Source organism: Myotis lucifugus, unplaced genomic scaffold (genome assembly GCF_000147115.1).
Source record: "Myotis lucifugus unplaced genomic scaffold, Myoluc2.0 scaffold_2, whole genome shotgun sequence".
NCBI lineage: Eukaryota > Metazoa > Chordata > Mammalia > Chiroptera > Vespertilionidae > Myotis > Myotis lucifugus.
The window spans coordinates 5,864,149-5,884,237 of NW_005871050.1; the positions used below are offsets into that span (position 1 = coordinate 5,864,149).

The 20,089-nt window shown below is 39.0% G+C and overlaps 1 protein-coding gene across 1 annotated transcript in view; it reads left to right on the forward strand.

Moving 5' to 3' along the window:
- The window catches only part of GPC3 (glypican 3), a 404,846-nt gene that overhangs the window by 261,212 nt on the left and 123,545 nt on the right, over window positions 1–20,089 (forward strand). The window contains exons 4-5 of the mRNA XM_006082075.3: window positions 2,307–2,440; window positions 10,854–10,979. Coding sequence (XP_006082137.1) covers window positions 2,307–2,440; window positions 10,854–10,979 — 260 coding nt within the window. The remainder of the gene's footprint in view (window positions 1–2,306; window positions 2,441–10,853; window positions 10,980–20,089) is intronic.

The following is a 20,089-nucleotide window of genomic DNA, read 5'->3' on the forward strand; positions in this document are numbered from 1 at the left end:
ATAAAAAGAATAACTAGTATGAATATTAGACTCTAGATGCTCTTTCACAAATTGAGGCTATGCTACTACTGATTCTAGATTTTTTTTCTAATTCAAGAATTTATTTGTATATGGAAAACTTTCCCAACTATACAAACTGTCATTTATGCCTTTATAAATAGATAAATAATTTAGTAAATATTATTGTGACCATCATGAGAAATCCAGAAGCAAGATTTTCTGTTAGTAGAATGGTTTGCTAGTCTTGATATGAAGTTTTCTTCCATTCACTTCAATTAATTCACCATTATTGAGTGCTGGGCAGTGTACAAAATCTAGTCTGAATTCTAGGGAGCTATGGAGGTACAGAATGACAAAGATATAATCCCTGTCTTCACAAGCTTTTTCTACTATTTTTCCTAAAGTGTACAATCTATACATTCATCTGGGCTATGTTGACTATGTTTTCGAGGACTGGGAATTTGCCTCTCACACTGGAGGTGATATTGCATAAGCTTTGAAATCCAACAAATAGGTTTAAAGTCAGATTGAATCTACCACGCATTTGCCTTAGGCAAGTCACTTGACCTCCCTGGGCCTCAATTTCCTCACCTATAAAATGGGAGTAATAACATTTAGCATAGTATCTGGCACAAGGGAGACATATGGTGACATTTATACTTCTTCATATAGAAGTTCATTTAGGCTCCTCTCTGAAAGTGAAAATATAAAAAATCTACAAATAATTTAAGCAAATTATTTAGAATTGAGATAAGAAAGCTGATGCCATTTTTCTATCATTGCTGTATGAGTGTAAAAGAGCTAGCAGTGGTTCTCAACCTTTCTAATGCCGCGACCCTTTAATTCAGTTCCTCATGTTGTGGTGACCCCCAACCATAAAATTATTTTCGTTGCTACTTCATAACTGTAATTTTGCTACTGTTATGAATCGTAGTGTAAATATCTGATATGCTATATGTGTTTTCTGATGGTCGCGACCCACAGGTTGAGAATCGCTGCTTTATAGGGTGGCATCCAATAAATATTTCTGAATGAACAAATGAATAGATAGAGGGAAGGAGGACTAAAAGGGAAGGAGTTAGGTACAGCAGGAGGGGTTAAAGAGCAAGAGAGGAAAGGAGATAGACTTTCTTAAGCACTTATAGTCTTTAATACTCTCAGTACTAGGCTTATTCAATAACATGTGATTCATAGCTGATGATCCTGGCTATTGATTGGTTGGCTTGCCTTCTTCCTTCCCTTGGGCATTTGTAGAAAATCCATATGAGAAACTATATTGACATTTTTAAGAATGCCCTAGCTTAGCTCTTATAACAAAACCAGAGGCCTGGTGCACGAAATTCATGCACAGAGGGGGTGTGTGTCCCTCAGCCCAGCCTGCACCCTCTCCAATCCCCTCGAGGGATGTCTGACTGTCATCTCACAATCCAGGACTGCTGGCTCCCAACCGCTCGCCTGCCTGCCTGCAAGATTGCCCCTAACTGCTTCTACCTGCCAGCCTGATCACCCCCTAACCACTCCCCTGCCAGCCTGTTTGACGCCTAACTGTTCCCCTCCCAACCTGATTGCCTCTAACTGCCCTCCCCTGCTGGCCTGGTCACCCCTAATTGCCCTCTCTTGCCAGCCTGGTTGCCCCTAACTGCCCTCCTCTGCAGGCCTGATCACCCCCAACTGCCCTCCCTTGCAGGCCTGGTCCCTCCCAACTGCTCTCCCCTGCTGGCCTGATCGCCCACAACTTCCCTCCCCTGGCAGCCATCTTTGACCACATGGGGCGGCCATCTTGTGTGGAGTGATGGTCAATTTGCATATTACCTCTATTATTTAGAATGCTCATAAGAATGGGGAGCACTCTGTGCATGGGAGGCTGCTCTTCTATAGCCGATTATTTTACATATCTCTCATACACCCCCTCATCTTCTGCACGATCTCTACCTAAATTTTGCAATGCCCACTTGTGAACTTCTTCATACGTATAAATACCAAGTGCCATTCAAAGGTATCAGTAGCGTAAGCCCTGTGTAGAGGGTCCTCTCAAATGTGCACTCTACTATAGGGGGGAAATTTTTTTTTTATTTTAGAAAATCTCTGAATAGGCTGCACTTAGAGAGCCTCCACCCCCAGTCTTCAACATTCTTTTCCTTAGATGGTTCTTCCCCTTAAAAACATACCACCTTTTTTTGTCACCAGTAATAGCTTAATTCTGCTCTTTAAAAAAAGTTGGGAAAAAAATTGAAGTGCATTACAGAATTTGTTTCTACTATCATATCTGTGAAAATATCATATAATTATATTGCATTTTTTTTCAGATTGGAAAGTTATGTGCCCATTCTCAGCAACGCCAATATAGATCTGCTTATTATCCTGAAGATCTGTTTATTGACAAGAAGGTATTAAAAGTTGCTCATGTGGAACGTGAAGAAACCCTATCTGGCAGAAGAAGGTGAGTCCCCCCGCCTCTATTTTAGCATACAATTAGCAATTGTGTTTTAAGGTAAAAAACCATCGGAGTGAAGCTTTTTAAATACATGTTATTTAGTCCTTCTGAGTAGAGTTTTTGGTTAATTACATTCTATCATCTGTCAGTATTTTAAAAAAAGATATTATATTATATCCAAGCTACATTTAAATGTAAATTGACCATATGTAAATATCAGTATAGCAACACAGGGTGGAATGAACTTCTGTATTCAAGATCTTTATTGATAAAACATTTTTGCTTATGATTTGGTCTCACCATTCCATGGCTTGGTTTCTGGATTTTCCCATTATTAGCAGAGTCCAGGATGAGTTTACCAAAAAGAAAATGGCAAGACACACTCATGTGTATACACATACTGCACACTCTACACATTCTTTTAAGAATGATAAAATGAAAGATCCTGTTCCTATTTATTAAGTTAACAGTTAAGGAACTAAATTAAAGACTTTATTATTCTCTTCATTCCTCCTCCTTACATCCAGATTCCCTCCTTCCCAATTCTTGTTTCATGTTCATAAATAAGGGGTAGAAATTTTATAGGAAGCCCAACACAAATCTAGGAGAATTGCCTTCCCCAAAAGCAATACAGCCAATCCACCACTGGCTTAAGATCTACTCCCTAATGACTTCAAGAACATTGGGAGACATCTGCTTACAGATGGAAGTTTAAGAGACAAAATAAGTAACATCTCAGATATGGGCTAAATTATTTTATTCATATTTACTACAGGAGGTTTTGAAATGGCAATTTCTAGTCATATATGATACAGTTTAGAGTGAGAGAAGACAGTAAGGTAGCTTGAGAGATAGTCCTCCAAAGAAGGATATCAGGAGGTTCCATTTTCTTCTCTTTTGTTGACTTTCAAGCTAATGGATTCCTAGTTTCCCTGTGGCAGCAGTTTTCAAATGTAATTCGAGGACCCAAGGAGTCCCAGCGACCCTTTCAGGAGGTCTGTGTAATCTGCCTTTTGATAACTACATATCTATGTGAAGCTGGCTTTTGTTCATATACTTTAACCAAAAGAACATATTGCAGCTGATTAAATGCAGAAGCCAATGGGAGAACTTATCTGTCTCCTATTATGAGAGGCAGTAAAGATATTTTGCAAAAATGCAAAAACAATATCACTTTTCTTGCTTTTTTCATAAAAATGTTATTTATGTTAACATGTAATGGCTCATTATTGTTAGTTTAAAATCAACAATAAAATTTTAAGTTTTTCTGAGTTTTAATTTCTAAAGCAGCAAATATCAATAGCTATATATCACATAGACAAAAGGTCTTTGGGGTCCACAACAATTTTTAAGAGTGTTAAGGGGCTGTATTAGTTATCTAGTGCTGTATAACAAATTATCCCCGAACCATGATTTAAAACAACAAACATTCATTATCTCACAGTCTCTGTCAGGAATTTGGGAACTGCTTAGCTGGGTGGTTCTCAGTCTCTAAGGAAATTTCAATCAAGATGTTGCTTGGGGCTGGTAGTCATCTGAAGCTTTTACTGAGGCTGGAGGATCTACTTTCAAGGTGGCTCACTTACACATTTAGAAAGTTATATGCTGGTTGTTGGAAGGAAGCTTTTAGTTCCTCACCACATGAACCTCATGTGTATTTTTACCACATGGCCTCCAGCTTCCCCAGAATAAGTGATCCATGGAAGAGAGCAAGGAGAAAGCTGTTATGTCTTTAATGACCTAGTCTGGGAAGTGACATACTCTCAATTCTAACATGCTCGATTTGTTAAAAGTGAGTCACAAATTCTAGTCTACATTCAAGGGGGAGGGAAATTAAACTCCACCTCTTGAAGGAAATAGTATCAAAGAATGTGTGGACATATTTAAACACCACCGCAGGTTCCTGGCACCAAAATATTTGAGAACCATTTCCCTATGGCATGAAGGTTCTCTGTGAAGTTTTTATTTTTCTGGGAAGGCAAAATTAGACCATTTCTCCAGGCTTTCTTTAACCCCTGACAGTCCTTTGTCCATTGTTCACCATTGCTTTCACTCTTTGCCCAAACCAACGAGGAATTAACCTGTCATTGATCTTTAACTGGTAGAAATCCCTTGCATATTAGACTGAAGCAAGTAATTTATATAATATTATATATTAATTATGTATAAATAAAATATAAATTCTAAGTGCAATATACTTTGTATTCAACTCAGCAGAATTTTAGAAACCACCTATTATGTGCCAGAAGATATACTGGGCACTGAAAATCAAGACACAGTCTCTGCTTTCCAAATCCATGTAATGTGGAAATGGACTTAAATACAAATAATTCCAAAACAGTTTTGTAAGTGCAAAAGTATGTCCAGAGTATACAGAAGCAGCCAATTGGAAAAGAGAAAACCTCTCTGCCCAGGGAGTTCTGGTGAAGGCTTCATGGAGGAGGTGGTATATGGATTTGTAACAGAATCATACGCAGAACTTTTTCAAAGTAAACACTCTAGCAGTCCCATTTTGAAATTACCATCAAACTTTGACACTTTTTTTGAGTAAGTAAGAGGTTCAGCAAGGCCCTGCTGCCATGCCTTTTATATTGGGCTCTGTGGAGGGAAAGAGAGGACTCTGTGGATGTTGATACCTCTAGGGAAAAAGAAATTGATAAATGGGTTCTTGGCTGGGTACCCAGATTTGGCATTTTGTTTATATTCATTTTTGAACTTGTTACCCCAAAAGACAAGAAAGGATAATAAGAAAAATTCCAAAGCCTGCAGATTTGAGTAAGTGGTAGGCAGGGCTCCTTTGGGTGTTGGAAACATGAGCCTGACCCATAATGCTTCTCATCTTTTTAGTAAAATGAATCCTTAGAGTCTGATGTGGGAGCCATTCTTTCTGAATTCTCTGGCAGAATAAGAAAACAAAACAGCAAGAGAGTGTCCAATTTCATTTAACTCCCTCAAATAGGCATTGTAAACCCTCTTAGGGAAAGAAAATAATTGGGGATTAAGATGATCTCTGGTTAAATGCACTGCCCCCCTGCAATCTGATGTTATTGAAGGGCTTGTTTTTGCAATGTTAGTACCTCTGTAAATTTCTCAGTATGTTCTGCACAGCATTTCACACTGTCCAGTACAATGTATGTGCTGCCAGCACCCCTCAAACCCATGCTCAAACTCCAACCTCTGTGGTTAAAAATATGATAATTGGAAAGGAACCCTATTGTAGCATTCAGTCTGTGGAGGTTGTGAGCAAGCTGTTTGACTGAGTCTGATTATGAGTTGAAAAGCTCATTGCCTTATTAAAAATAACAGCACACAAAGAAATGCAGGATTCCTTTGGTAGCATTCAGAAGTCATCTGTTTGTTTTGTCTGCCCCCAGCTGGGTAGTGTGCAACACACAACTAATCTTAGAAATAACTTAGTTGAATTTAAGGGTGATTTCATATTCAACTGGTGGCCTGTGTATGGGACCCAATGTCCTTTTAAGGTATCAATATTGAAAATATCTATCATCAAATTTAAAGCGGTGAGGATAGGACAAGATGTACAATAATACAATCAGAATGGAAGAAATGAGATTTTCATAGCCCTTTCCAACTCTAATATTTTCAGCACATCTCAGATGTCAGCCTCTTCCTTCTTTGCCCTTTTGAATGTCTCTTTCACCATTTCCCTTATGATCTGTTTTCCTTGTCATTTGCATATCCTCCATAAAGTTTGGTAGAATACATAAGCAATATCTTTCCCTTCCTGAACCCCCAAATCTGTAGTTGAATAGTCCACCCTGCATTTATATACCAAGCTTCTGGCCCAACTGCTGACCCGTGAAAAAGTCACACAGTCCCTCCACCCTTGTGAAATTACATCTGTGTGTTCCAGCGTCCCCTTCCTGCACTCCTCCTCCTCCCTTTTCCCTCTGACTTGGTCTATAGAGGCAATAGATTAGGTGACACTAGTAAATGACCTAGAAAGAAAAGAACAAAAGCTGATCTCAGCTCCCTGGTCCAAATCAATGCTGACTCGCACTCTCTCAGATTGTTGCTCTGGTTTGGCTAGGCAGCTTTGTAAGTTCAATGGTGCTTTCCACCCTCTGAACAAAACAGCAAAGTATGCCCTGAGTAAATCAATGAGTTTCGGGTCTGGTACAAGTCATTCTGCCCTAAATTGGACTCTACTTCTTTCAACATTTGTCAACACCATATATACGCTAAGTATTGTGTAAGGATTAGGCTGTGATGAATAGGAGGAGCTCCTCCTAGCCTAGTTAGGTGAACATACACACAAATAAATACTTTTCATACACTAGGAGAAAGTGCCAAAACAGTTATGTACAAAAGTATGGCAGCATTATAGATGGGGAAGTTAGCAGCTCTCCTGTGAGAGTCAAGAAAGGCTTCTTGTAAAAGGTGACTTTTGAGCTGAGCCTTGAAGAACTAGTAGAAATTCAACAGACGGACGAGAGAAAAGGTGTTTCTGTCAAAGGGAACAGTGTGAGAAAAAATTATTGGCTAATCTTTGGAATGGTAGAAAATTATAGTTTGGGGTCAGACTGTGAAGGTTTCTCTGCAGCAGCATTAAGCATGACCCTGCAGCATTTCAGTTATAACTATTTTAGTTTATGTGCTTTTGTGTGTTTTCCATTTTTTAAAGATTAATGAGCTCATATTACTTTATATTGAGAGAAAAATAATCTTAATGATAAAGGAGAAGTGTTCAGATCTGCAGTTTGGGATGAAAGGCTATTTCTACTTTTAGTGATTTCCAATTAGTGCTGCTTTGATGCCTGCCCAAGCAAACCATTGCAAGAATGCAAAGGAAATACCTTCCCCCACAACCCAATATGGGAACTCTTCTCTTGAGGATGGTGAGATCCCTCCAGGGAAGATCATGTGCACCCAGCTGCAATATTTCAAAATGGTTCATGCATGCAAAGGGGCCCTGTCCTTTAGTTCCACATTTAACACATTGAATGGAAACCTCTATGAAGAGATTCTTTTTTCCTGAGCAGACTGCTGTAAGCAAGTGTTTGGTTTGTCCTAAGTGATACCCATGGGCCCCACTATTTATGTGTCAAATGGTTTGTTTGGCATGTATGTATTAGAATAAAGTGAAATTGGAATCAAAGAGCATGCCCTTCAATCAAATTATTTTTCCCACCACGGGCAACTAATTGTCCAAAGTTTCTATCTTTTTTTTTCTGGGGACAATTAAGTTAAGCAGACTGCCCTTAGTTCGTGGGTGGAGATTTTTTTGTAGTCTGTCATGGGTTACTAGCACAAAGAAATCTTGACTGAGGCATATATGGGTAATTAGTATGTCACTTAATTTAAAGAAAGACAGTTTCAGCTTTAAAGAAAGAGAGAAAGAAATATTCAACTGATTTCCTTTAAAAATTGTAAGCATGGCAATAGAAAGCGTCATTTAAGAAAACATAAAAATAAAATATACTTAATTCCCATGCCAGAACAAGTTTAGGAAAGAATGGAAATGAAGAGGAGAAATGAGAGAGGCTCAGTAAACTCAGTAGGAGGTAAACTACCCCTGTCACTCTCTGCTGCTTTCTGGCTATGGTATCAGAGGACATTATCACCCACCTGTTGTCACTCTCTTTTGAAAAGCTCATTAATTCCTCAACAGTTTAGAAAGTTTTTCTTCTACCTTGCAAAATAGTATTTCTGGATTTATTTTCAAAAATCAAATTTTCTTTTGGAAACCAAGGTTTATTTTCTCACAGTGTTAGAAGGTTTTGCATGAAGGAATGCCCTGCATATAACACTATACTTGAGGACTCAAAAGCATTGGCCAGTTTGCTAGATGTGCTGGTACCCTGCTCTTTATTCTCCCAAACGTGGGTACTGTCTCATCCCATAGGCCCTGGGAATTATTTGAGAACTGGCATTTATTTCATTATTCTTAGGTTTTTCCTAATAAGATTCACCTTGGATTCTAAGCAGGTTCTAATGGAAATAATATACACTAAGAATAAAAAAGAACTCAGTGAACAAGTCCGTCGAGAAGAAAAGCTTATAGCCCAGCTGGTGTTGCTCAGTGGTTGAGCATCGACTCATGCACCAAGAGATCATGTTCGATTCCTGGTCAGAGAACATGCCCAGGTTGTGGACTAGATTCCTGTTAAGGGGACATGCAGGAGGCAGCCAATTGATGTTTCACTCACATCAATGTTTCTCTCTCCCTCTCTCTTCTTTTCTCTCTAAAAATCAATAAAAAATCTTTAAACACACACACACACACACACACACACACACACACACACACACACAATATCTTCCCAGGTTCATCTTCTATGCCCTGTGATGATAATAAGTACCCTATAAAGTAAGATGGCCTTTTATTTCCCCAAGTTACCTTGTTTAATTTTCAAAAAGGTTCTCCTGAGTTTTAGAATTTGATGACCCAGATTGTGGTTACATTATTCACATTCTTTGTGTGTTTTTTTTCAACATTTATCTTGTTCCCATCAATTAATATCCTTCCATACTAAAGTATGAGGTCTCACATTTATCGTAGCCCCTCATCCTCTTAACATTTAGATAGACTCTCTCTGAACCCTCACCAATTTTTTGGTGATCTTTATCATTACCAAAAAAAAGTCAAGAGTTAGGAGACTAGGAGATGTTCAGAGTGTTGTTGTTGTTTTTTAACTTCTAGGGAAGTCAAATTGGAAGGCTTTTCTATGAGTTCAATTTTTCTTACCATGTGCTACGTTTAGTGAGAGAGTTTGGAGGGAGGAGGAGGCCTAAGGGAAACTCTTTCATTAAAGAGTGAGCCATTGCTTCTTAGAGACTAATAGCCATATTCCATTACCTCATGGAGAGGGGGGAATTACTCAGCCTCAGCCTTTAGTCTTTCAGTTTCCACTCTTGGGGACTGTATTATTACCTTGTAAAACAGAGCATCTCTCCTATTAGCATTAATTGAACCCATCTTTTTCCTCTGTGAGAAGCTATAATGTTGACTTTTATTTTCAGAGCCCTGTATTGAGCCTCTTCACTTTGGAAACTGATGGAGCTCAGCCACCAGAAATTAGCTGTGAGGGCTTTGAGCATAGCGGGAAGCAACTTTTGGGGTATCAGGAGTTATATATATATCTCAATAACCTTTCTTGAGTTATTCTGTCCATCACTCTGCTTTACTGTAATTCAAGCCTTTGTGAAGATGTGCTGATTATTATAAGTTCTCTGTCTTTTAAATCATTAGTTGAAATGAAATGTTTTATGGTAATAAAATGGAAAATGGCATTAGATACAAGAAAATAATTTCTACCAGTCTCCCTCTTTTGGCCAGATTTGAGAACAACCCCAAAAGGCCTTTCTGGGCTCAGGACTCCCACCAGTGTCCAAATGAGATTCAGACCTATGGCTCCTCCAGAGACCTATATATCAGACGAATCCGTTCTTAGCCTGGAGACAGAATTGAATAATTAGTCCACTGCCAGCAAATTCCTTGGCAGACTCTCCAAAAACTTTGTAGAGACTTAAGATAGACTTGGATATGAAGCACTCTTTAATTTCCTTTCTACCAGGAATATCACTTTAGAAAATAAAAAGTATTTTATTTTTGTTTACCACTGGCTATTTATTGCATAGATATTTTAATACTTCTCTATAAGCATATCTACACCTCTCCAATCTGTAATGTTTTATGTTGTGTGTTCATGTATATCAGTAACAAGAAAATAGGCCAGAAATTTGATTATTTGTGTGTGTTCTCTCTCTCTCTCTCTCTCTCTCTCTCTCTCTCTCTCTCTCTCTCTCTCCTTACCATATATAGCATAAAATCCAAAGCAAATAAATAATAAAATATACTAGAACCCACTCCCTTCTCTCTCCTCCCTCCTCCCATAGGAACTAACCACAATATACAGACAAAAAAACCTTCATTCTCTAGCAGTTTCTCTGACTATATTATCAGAATTTCATAGAGCTTATACTGCTATGAGCTCCCTGCAATTCTGATCTGCAACTATTAGCTAGAGCCTACATGGAAGGGGGCCATCTCTAGGGTAATAGCATTGTAAATTACAATCAATGCACTCAATTACACTCAGAAACCAAAATATATGTAGTGCTCCAGTGTGCCTTGTAATCAGCACCTTTGAGAATGTAGGTAACAGCATTCTGAACAAAAAATAGGAGCTGAATATGTTAGAACACGAAGGGTGGAATTAAATCATCATTCTGATAGGAACAGCACCTTATATGGCAGACAACTTTTTTCTCATATAATTTTATTGATTTTTGTAAAAAACAAAATTGTGGCCTTTTAGCCAAGAATGTCTTTAAAACTCATTTATTGCTTTAATCAGCCTGGTAGAGCCTTTCTGTCATGCTGATAAGGAAATTAAACTTTTCTCATACTGGGTTTACTTGCCTCTTATGAACAGATGTTTTGTTTTTCTTTCAGGGAACTAATTCAGAAGCTGAAATCGTTCATCAGCTTCTATAGTGCTTTGCCTGGCTACATCTGCAGCCATAGCCCTGTGGCCGAAAACGATACTCTTTGCTGGAATGGACAAGAACTTGTGGAGAGGTAATCTTTTTTGAATGATAAATATAGCAATGTCTGAGGAATAATCATCATACATCCATCTCAAGGATAATTATGTCTTCTCTTACCTCCATTAATTTCACAAGAAAAATTTTAGGAAAAACATACATATGAGCATCTATGACATGCCAGATGCTTTCTGTAACTTATAGACCTCAGAATTTACAAACTTGGAAGCACATAGAGAATTATATATTCAATTGTTGGCTTCTTCCAGCTCCTAATTATGTTGGCCCATATTCATTGATTGATTAGAAGAAATCATATTCATACTAATAGCTTTAATTTATTGGAGTTAACTACATATTAAGCACAATAGTAAGTATTTGTCTCTATTAACTCTCTTTATCCTTACACCAATCCTGTGAAATAGATACCGTTATTTTTTCCTGCTTTAGTGATGAAGGTGAAGGAAAGAAGAAAGGGGGGAAAAGGAGTACTATTTCACTGAGCAATTTTAATGAAGTATTTTACTATTTGTGTGTTTGTTAGTATAATCTGTTTTAACATTCATCATCGATGAAGAATGTGCTCATAACTGGAAAGGAAATAATATATATTCATTTATTCAGCAAATATTTACTGCGAACCTTCTAATTGCCAGTCATCTTGCAATGAATGAAACAGGAAAAATTTCCCGTCCTCACAGAGCTTTCATTCTAATGGGCTAATTGGCTTTGCATGTATAAGGAATAGCTTGCAATTAAGGAATTAAATCAGGGAGGCTGAATGCTTAGGACACCACATGGAGTTAAGGAACATGCTTTTAAAAATGTTTGTACAAGTGGTAGCATGTTTTAGAGGATGTACAGAAGAGACCTGAACTCGAGTTCTGAATCTTTTATGGATTATTAGTTGCTTAATCTAGGGCAAGTGACTTAACCTCTCTGAGCTTTGCTTTCCCCATCTAAAATATGGTATGGTTGTATTAGAACCCCTCTGCCTCTGACAATATGTGTGTTTTTCCTCATTCATTCATTCATACTTTCAACATTTATGTTTTGAGATACTATATGTTAGGCACCAAACTAGGTGCTAGGGATATGATTGGTGCTAGGGATATGAGCGTGAACAAGACAGGCAAGTTACCTGCTTTGAGGAGCGTACATTGTAGTGAGAACCAATATCAGGACATAGGATAATTAATCATGAAGCTAAATGGAATTAAATAGCAATGTAATGTAATGGACAGAGGAAGGCTTTGAAGTCAGAGGAACTTGAGTTTGCATCTCAGTTCCGCTGTTTACTGTGTGTGGCTTTGGGTGAGTTACTTAGAAAGGCTGAATGTCCTTCTCTTTAAGGGAAGGATATCTCACAGGGTCATTGTAATTGTTAGATGAGGTCATAAATCTAAATCCCCTAGCAGACTGGTACACACTAGAAGTTCAATTCAGGTTACTTCTCTTCTTTCTCCCTTCCCCCTCTACCCTCTACCCTCTACCCTCCTCTTCTCAATACAAGGTAAAACACATGCATGGAAAATAGCTTGTTTCTCGACTAAGCTATTTTACTGAACTGAGACAGTGAGAAGGAGATGCTAATGAGACTGAGGTTGGATGCCACCCTCTATGAGGCACTGAACTTGCCTGAAGATACTTTCCTGTAGCAAATTCAAATCAGGCTGGAGGGATTAATGGTCCCAGACAGTCCACTGCACTCTGGAGGAATAGTGTATATTTATCATTCTAAAAGCTCATCAGGTACTAAATAGAATCATGAAAATATACCTATTATGACATATTTTTTGAATTGTCAGAATAAAGCATTTGATATTTGGCTTTCTATAAAGTAGATGCTTTAAAACAGGCATAAACTATAGTATTAAAAAGAAAATTCCCAAAGGTCAAATATATGGTTCTTGCGTAAACTTGATGAGAAACCATCCCAGTCACTCACCTACTAGTATGTTAGTATGGTGAAAAATGAACAACTCCAGAGTACTAATTTGTTTTAAGCAGCATATCTTCTAATAATTATCTCTTATTAAAAAGGAAATTTTAGTTTACAATATATTTATTTATCAGTGCAATCAATCATCCATTTATTTACTCATTTAACCAATATTTGAGCACCTAATATATATCAAGCACTAATATTGGTTTCTTCACTGTTGTGAATATTGAAAGCAAATAATGCAGTTTTAGTTCATTGCAAAGATCCAGTTTTAGTTCTGACCACACCTACATTTTGTAAATTAGTGGGATTTTTTAAATTGAATTTTGCTCATATATCCTACTTCATGTCCAGTATACTTTTGTGAAGGATGTTGCCCTGTGGCCGAGAAAGTCCTCTTGGTGGAACCCAAAGCCTGTTAGATTTGTATGGGTCCAAAGTTAGCTAAATGTACCTATGTTCCATTAAAATAACCCTGTTGACTGAAATATTTTTGTTTAATATGCTAGCTTCACATATCTTAGGGTATTGAACAAAATAATAAAATAAGTATTATGGTATGGAAAAAAGCTATTATTCCAAACTCCTGTTTATATACTTCTGAGAAATATTTTTAAACAACTTTAATTGTTGATATATATTCTCCAGGAAAGGAAGGAAGGAAGGAAGGAAGGAAGGAAGGAAGGGAGGGAGGGAGGAAGGAAGGAAGGAAGGAAGGAAGGAAGGAAGGAAGGAAGGAAGGAAGGGAGGAAGGAAGGAAAGGAAGAAGGGAGGAAGGAAGGAAGACAGGAAGACAACAAAAAGAGGAAAGGAGGAAGAAAGAAAATCAAGCATATTAGTAGACAGAATAAGGATAATGTAATCCAGGAAGTAACTCTTTTGTTGTTAGTACCCTCAGGTTATAATTAACTCATACTTAAATTACTGACCTAATGCAATGATGGGACTAGGGAATAGTGTCAAACTAGATTTTTTAGAAATTACTTATCAATATACATTTAATAATATGAAGTTCCGTAGCCTGAGGACGTGTGTGCCCTCTATTTGTACCATTTATTAAGGTTAGTTTTGTACTACATGTCTCATCTATATATAGTTAAAACCTTTTCAGAGCTTTTCATTGAATTTCTCATTTAATTTAGTCTTAAGTAACAGTTGCAACTTCATATTGTCAATAGATTGTAACTTCGTTATTTTTATAGGTTAGGTTTGTGTTTATTTAAAAATATTTTTCTTTTAGTCAACAAAATTTATAAAGTTCAAAGATCCTAATAGAGAATGAGACTTGCCAGTGGAGATACCTGATTAAAAAAATATATTGACACTGAAGAAAATATAAATATCCATATCAGCTATGTTAGCAGAGCTATTTATAACCCCCTACTATGGATGTACAGATCTCTCAACTTTTAAAAAGTTAAGTAAGTCATTGTATCTCTAAATAAAGTCATATTTCACATCCTTTTCATTTTTATCTCTTATGAATCCAATCAGTAGAAAGATAAATGAGGAGAGGGTTTTCACAGATCTAGTCTCAGGGAGTACCACATAAGCCTATCATTTGTCCTCACCTCCCCACAATCACCCCATATTGGCTTCCAGGATTTAGTCAGAATCTTTGAATTAGCAAGCTTGACTTATATGAAATTTTCTCTTTCATGTAAGCCACTGTTTATACTGTGGGCAAAGGTTTCCTGTAATTGCCAAAAGCAGAAAATTCTCCAATTTTTGCCTTTGTGAAACTGCAGAGCATTTCAATTAGAGAATCCCTAAGACCAAGAGAAAAGAACCCATGGAAGTAAGCTAACTGCATTGGCACTGAAAATACATATATGAAGAATGAACAGTTTAGTAAATACATTCTTAAACACCTTTTTAGAACTGTTAGGCCAAATCCTATTTAATAAAGAGCTAATATGCAAATGGTCATCACACCTTCATGTCATCATGCTGTAACTGCTCAGACACTCAACACTGGGGAGAGAGAAATGGGGACCAGCCAGGCCCAAATGAGCTCGTGAGAGGAATGGGGACCAGCCAGGAACAAATGAGCTCGTGAGAGGAATGAGGACCAGCCAGGAACAAATGAGCTCCTGAGAGAGGAATGGAGACCAGCCAGGCTGCGGCCCGGGAGAGGGACAAGCCACCCACCCTGTGGTCCCGGATGCCTGCGGCTGTGGCCGGCCAGGGCGAAGCCGGCCCGGGTCCTGGGTGCCTGTGGCCAGCCAGAGGGAGGGAAGCCCAGGTCCTGGGTGCCTGCATCTGGCCGGAGGAGGGAATCCTGGGTCCCGGGTGCGGGGCGAGGCAGAGGCAGTTAGGGGCAATCAGGCCAGCGGGGGACCAGTTAGGGGCAATCAGGCAGACAGGCAGAGGGGTTAGGGGTGATCAGGCAGGCAGGCAGGTGGGTGCTTAGGAGCCAGAAGTCCTGGATTGTGAGAGGCAGTCGAACATCCCCCGAGGGGTCCCGGATTGGAGAGGTTGCAGGCTGGGCTGAGGGGACCCTCTCCATGCATGAATTTCATGCACCGGGACTCTAGTCCGATATAATAAAAGGCTAATATGCAAATAGACGGAATGGTTGAACAATCAGTTGCTATGACATGTGCTTACCACCAGGGGGTGCACGGAACATGGTGGGCATTGGCAGCAGGCAGCAGAGAACGGGACATGGCGGGCATTGGCCACGGTGGGATGGTGGAGCCGGTGAGCAGGGGTGCCAGACCAAGGCAGGGCACCAGTTGCTGTCATCAGGGTGAGCCTCTGGTGGTTACTGAAAATTCTTTGCTCCTGTGTGCCGTAGTCGCACCCGGCGCTCACACCTGCTGCCGGTCCCGATCTCTTGGTGCCATCAGTGGGTAGGAGCGGCAGCTGCCAGCCCTGATCACCCATGAGGGCTTCTCCACCTCCCTCTGCTCCTGAGGGGCGATTGGGGCAGCAGCTGCCACTCGCCCCCACTAACAATGCAGGCCCCACTCACACCCGCTGCTGGCACCGGCCCCAATCACTCTGTGTCGTCAGTCGGTACGAGTGGGGCCAGGGCTGTCAGCACATGGGAGTGACAATGGCAGGAGCGGGGCTGCCAGCAGACAAAGGGCTGAGGGCCACGGCAGGAGGGGCTGGGTAGGGGCACGGAGGATGGGCCAAGACCCGCTCCTGTGCCTACCACAGCCTCACGGCCCAAAGTTCCTTTCAAGGTGCACGAATTTGTGCACTGGGCCCCTAGTATATAGATAATTTAATGAAATTTTCATTCTTCTGGATGATTCTGTACATAATTCTGTATGTAAGCCCCACTTAATACTATATATAAGCCTCATTTTATTGTTTTATTAAGATTAATGTTAAATTAGTGTAACTATTTAAACCTCTACATGTTAAAAAAAAACCTAGTTGGAGAGAAAAATTGTTTTGTCTTTACATTTAACATCTGACAATTCAGGTTCATTCAACAAAAATTTAGTATTTGTTATATACTACATCCTGTGTGGCATACAGTAATAAGTAGAATCCAGTGCCTATGCCTGCTGAGGAGTTTACAACTTATTGATAAGGATGGGGGGGGGGGGGAATAAACAAGCATCCTTTCTCAGCAGTCCAGGGATTTCCCCTCAGAAGCATCACAACAGAGGCTCTACCTGTTTTTATTGAGCGCGCGCACACACACACACACACACACACTCTCCTGTGCGCGCACACACACACACACACACACACTGCGCGCGCGCGCGCGTGTGCGTGTGTGTGTGTGTGTGTGTGTGTGTGTGTGTGTGTGTTTTATAGAGGTGAAATTCACATAACATAAAAATTGACCATTTAAGGTGTACAATTTAGTAGCATTTAGTTTATTCACGATATTCTACAAGTATCACTTCTATCTAGTTCCAAGACATTTCATCACTCCAAAGAGAAACCATTTACCCATTATTAATCACTTTCCGTGTTCCCCTTTCTCCAGCGCCTGGCAACCAACAATCTGTTTGTTCTCTGTCTCTGGATTTACCAATTCTGGATTTTTTTTACATAGAAGGAATCATTCACTTAGCTAATGTTTTGAAGAGTCATTCAAGTTGTTGCATGTATTATTACTTCATTACTTTCTTTGGCCAAATAATATTTTATTGTACAGGTATAACACAATGTTTTCTATGCATTTTTAATGAACCCCGAGCAACTAATGCTCTATCAGGTTTCTTCAACCACCTCTGGATTCAGCGTGGCTCACCCTTCACTTTGAGGACAGGACAGCCAAACTGTCAGGCCTACCATCCCCATCATACTTGACTACCACCTCTCCTTGACCTGGCCTCAATTCTGTATGTCTTTCTCTATATGTCTTTGCAATTATTCTTCTCTGAGTCTTTTTTTCTCAGTTCTACATGTGTGGTTAACTTGCCCCTCCTATAATCAGCACACCTCCTATAGGGGTTTATACTTCCCTTGTGACTTTGAAGCTTATCAATTCTGCTTATACAGCTACTTGTACTTTACTTTGTAGCATGATGCTTTAGTTCCCTTTGTGATTCATTCTTAAGCTGATCTTGATTCTCCTCTGTCATGTTACTGAGCTGGATGGGATTGACAAAAACCACAAAGAGGCAAATTTCAAAGTTTCATGGCAATCATAAAAAATCATCAAAGTAGTGGGTTTCAGCGCACAATTTGGGGGGATTTCTGCTCCAGGATGTATTAGCTTTCTCTTATCTGAGTCTCAGTTTCCCCTTATGTACAGTGGAGTTATTAATTTATACTTGAAAGGATTATTGAGAGGATTCAGAGAGATTGTGAAATGCAGGGTATAGTGCCTGGAACACAGTAATCCCTCAAGAAATTTTAGCTATGATTGCTGTTATTCAATAAAACAAGCCAAGTAAAAACAGATGTTGTAATTCTTTACTGGAAGATAGATGGAGTTAGGTCTGATTTTAGCTCCCTTCAATGATCCACAGCTTCACCCACTCCCTCTCATTATTATCTTATTTCTTCTGTCTCATGCAAAACAATAACAACAGCAGCAACAAAACACAAACACACACACACACACACACACACACACACACATCAAAATCCCTATATCTGGTCCTGCTTGGTGCAAAATGTGGGCATTTGGATCTACTAGGGATCAAGTGAAAGTTATTTGCATCTGAGAGTATGTACTGGTTGACCTTCCTCCCTTGAAGTTTCAATAGTTCCTCCTAGGACTTCATAGTGATTAACCCAGGTAGTCTTCTGAAATTACTTACATTGTAAGCCAGAATTGGTCTAGTTGAATATCAAATCTAGTTGACCTATGCTCTAAAGTCCTTTCTGTTATCCTTGGGTTAACCTTTGAGGAAAAAGAGAGAAATCATTAAAATCAGACATGTTTTCCCAATTTTTCAAGCCAATGAATTTTATTCTTTTCTTTGAGTTTAGCTTTGATCCTTGGGTTTGTTACCTTATAATGGAGTTTCTTTTCCCCCCATGAAGGAAACTTTATTTTAACTTGTAGCTCCAGGATCACAACTGCTTCCTACTTTTTGCCCATATTTTACTGATCCACATGTCACATGGATTTTAAACCACCCTGGTTTGAACCACTCATTTGCCCATGTTGACCCCTTCCTTTCTTCGAGGAACAGCTTCAGGTCAAGAGCTGAAATGAGTTCCTATTCAACAGAAGCCAGAGTAAAAACCATCCTCACCCAAGACGGGTATATATACCAGCTTTGGATTGGAGGGACATGTTGGAGGGGATGGTGCTACACAAGAACTCAGGCTGAAAAGCTAATTTCCAAATACTATTAGAGAGGACTAAAACAAGGACCATCCTGGCTTACTCCTACTTATCCTTAACTCAGTGGCATTTCTTCTGAGGAGCCTGTATCCTCCTGCTCCGTGCCCTAGTCTGGGTTAAAGACCCCCTCAGCATGTAGATATATATACCTAGCATATCACCAGTGACCCTGTATCACATGTCTGTCACTGTTCTTCTACTAGTTCCTTCAAGACAAGTACTGTTTATTCTATCTAAATTTACTCATTGTTAGTTTACCTGGAAGAGAGTAGACTCTCCATACATGTTTATTGCATCCAACCGATGAACCAACAAACATACCTGTTGGTAACAAACTTGAATCTAGCATCCCTATGGTATGTCTGTGTGCTTTTGGGCAGGGTACTTAAACTCTGTTTTGTTTTCTCCTGTGAAATTGTGAAATTAATGCCTCCCTTGCGTACCTCATAGGGTTGTTGTGAGCTTCCAATAAAAATGTATATGAAACATCTTTGAAAATTATGAAACATCCTTCATAACTTCTTAGGTGAGTTGTAGAAAAGTAGATCAAATACAGAGGGAAGTTCTACTCTGAATAAATGTTGGCTAATTAACAGCATTACTGGGTTCTCTCTACAAATACGGCCCCATTGGCAGCTTCTTGAGTATCTCTTTCTATGCATCTCTTCAGAAATATTACTTTTTAATTTTTTTCCTTAAGCAAATGCATCTATCCCCACAAATTCTATTTTTAAACAAGTTTGGTCCATGCTACTGAATAAGCCAATTGGCCCTGGATAAGGAAATACATTAATGGCTGGGAGCATCTGTTTAAATTAATGAAAAATCTGAGTGACAGAGCATTTTTAAATAAATCAGTTTTATTACTTTTAAACACATATAATAACAGTGCTGGGAATATAACTTGGAGAAAGCAGCAGTAGAGAATCAAAGCAAACAAATAAGAATCATTGATAATGAGGCTATTGCTGTATGAATGTCCTGCTAATGACCATCTTCCTCAAATTGGGTAATACTCCCTTGAAAAATCCATTTATTTAAGAAAATTTTTTTTGGTAGGAGATTACCTTTTCATTTTATTTTAACTTCTATCATCATCATCATCATCATCATTAATTTTAATTTTTATAATGCTTTACAGATTACAAACTCTTCTCATATACACCATCTCATTTATTCTTTTTTATCTCTCTTTATTGTTGAAAGTATTACAGATGTTCCCCTTTTTCCCCATTGACCCCCTCAACTCACACTCACCCCTCCAAGGCCTTCACCACACTATTGTCTGTGTCCATGGGCTATGCATATATGCATATAAGTACATTTACACTATGGAATACTATGCAGCTGTAAAAAAGAAGGACCTCTTACCCTTTGAGACAGCATGGAGGGACCAGGATAGTATTGTGCTAAGCAAAATAAGCCA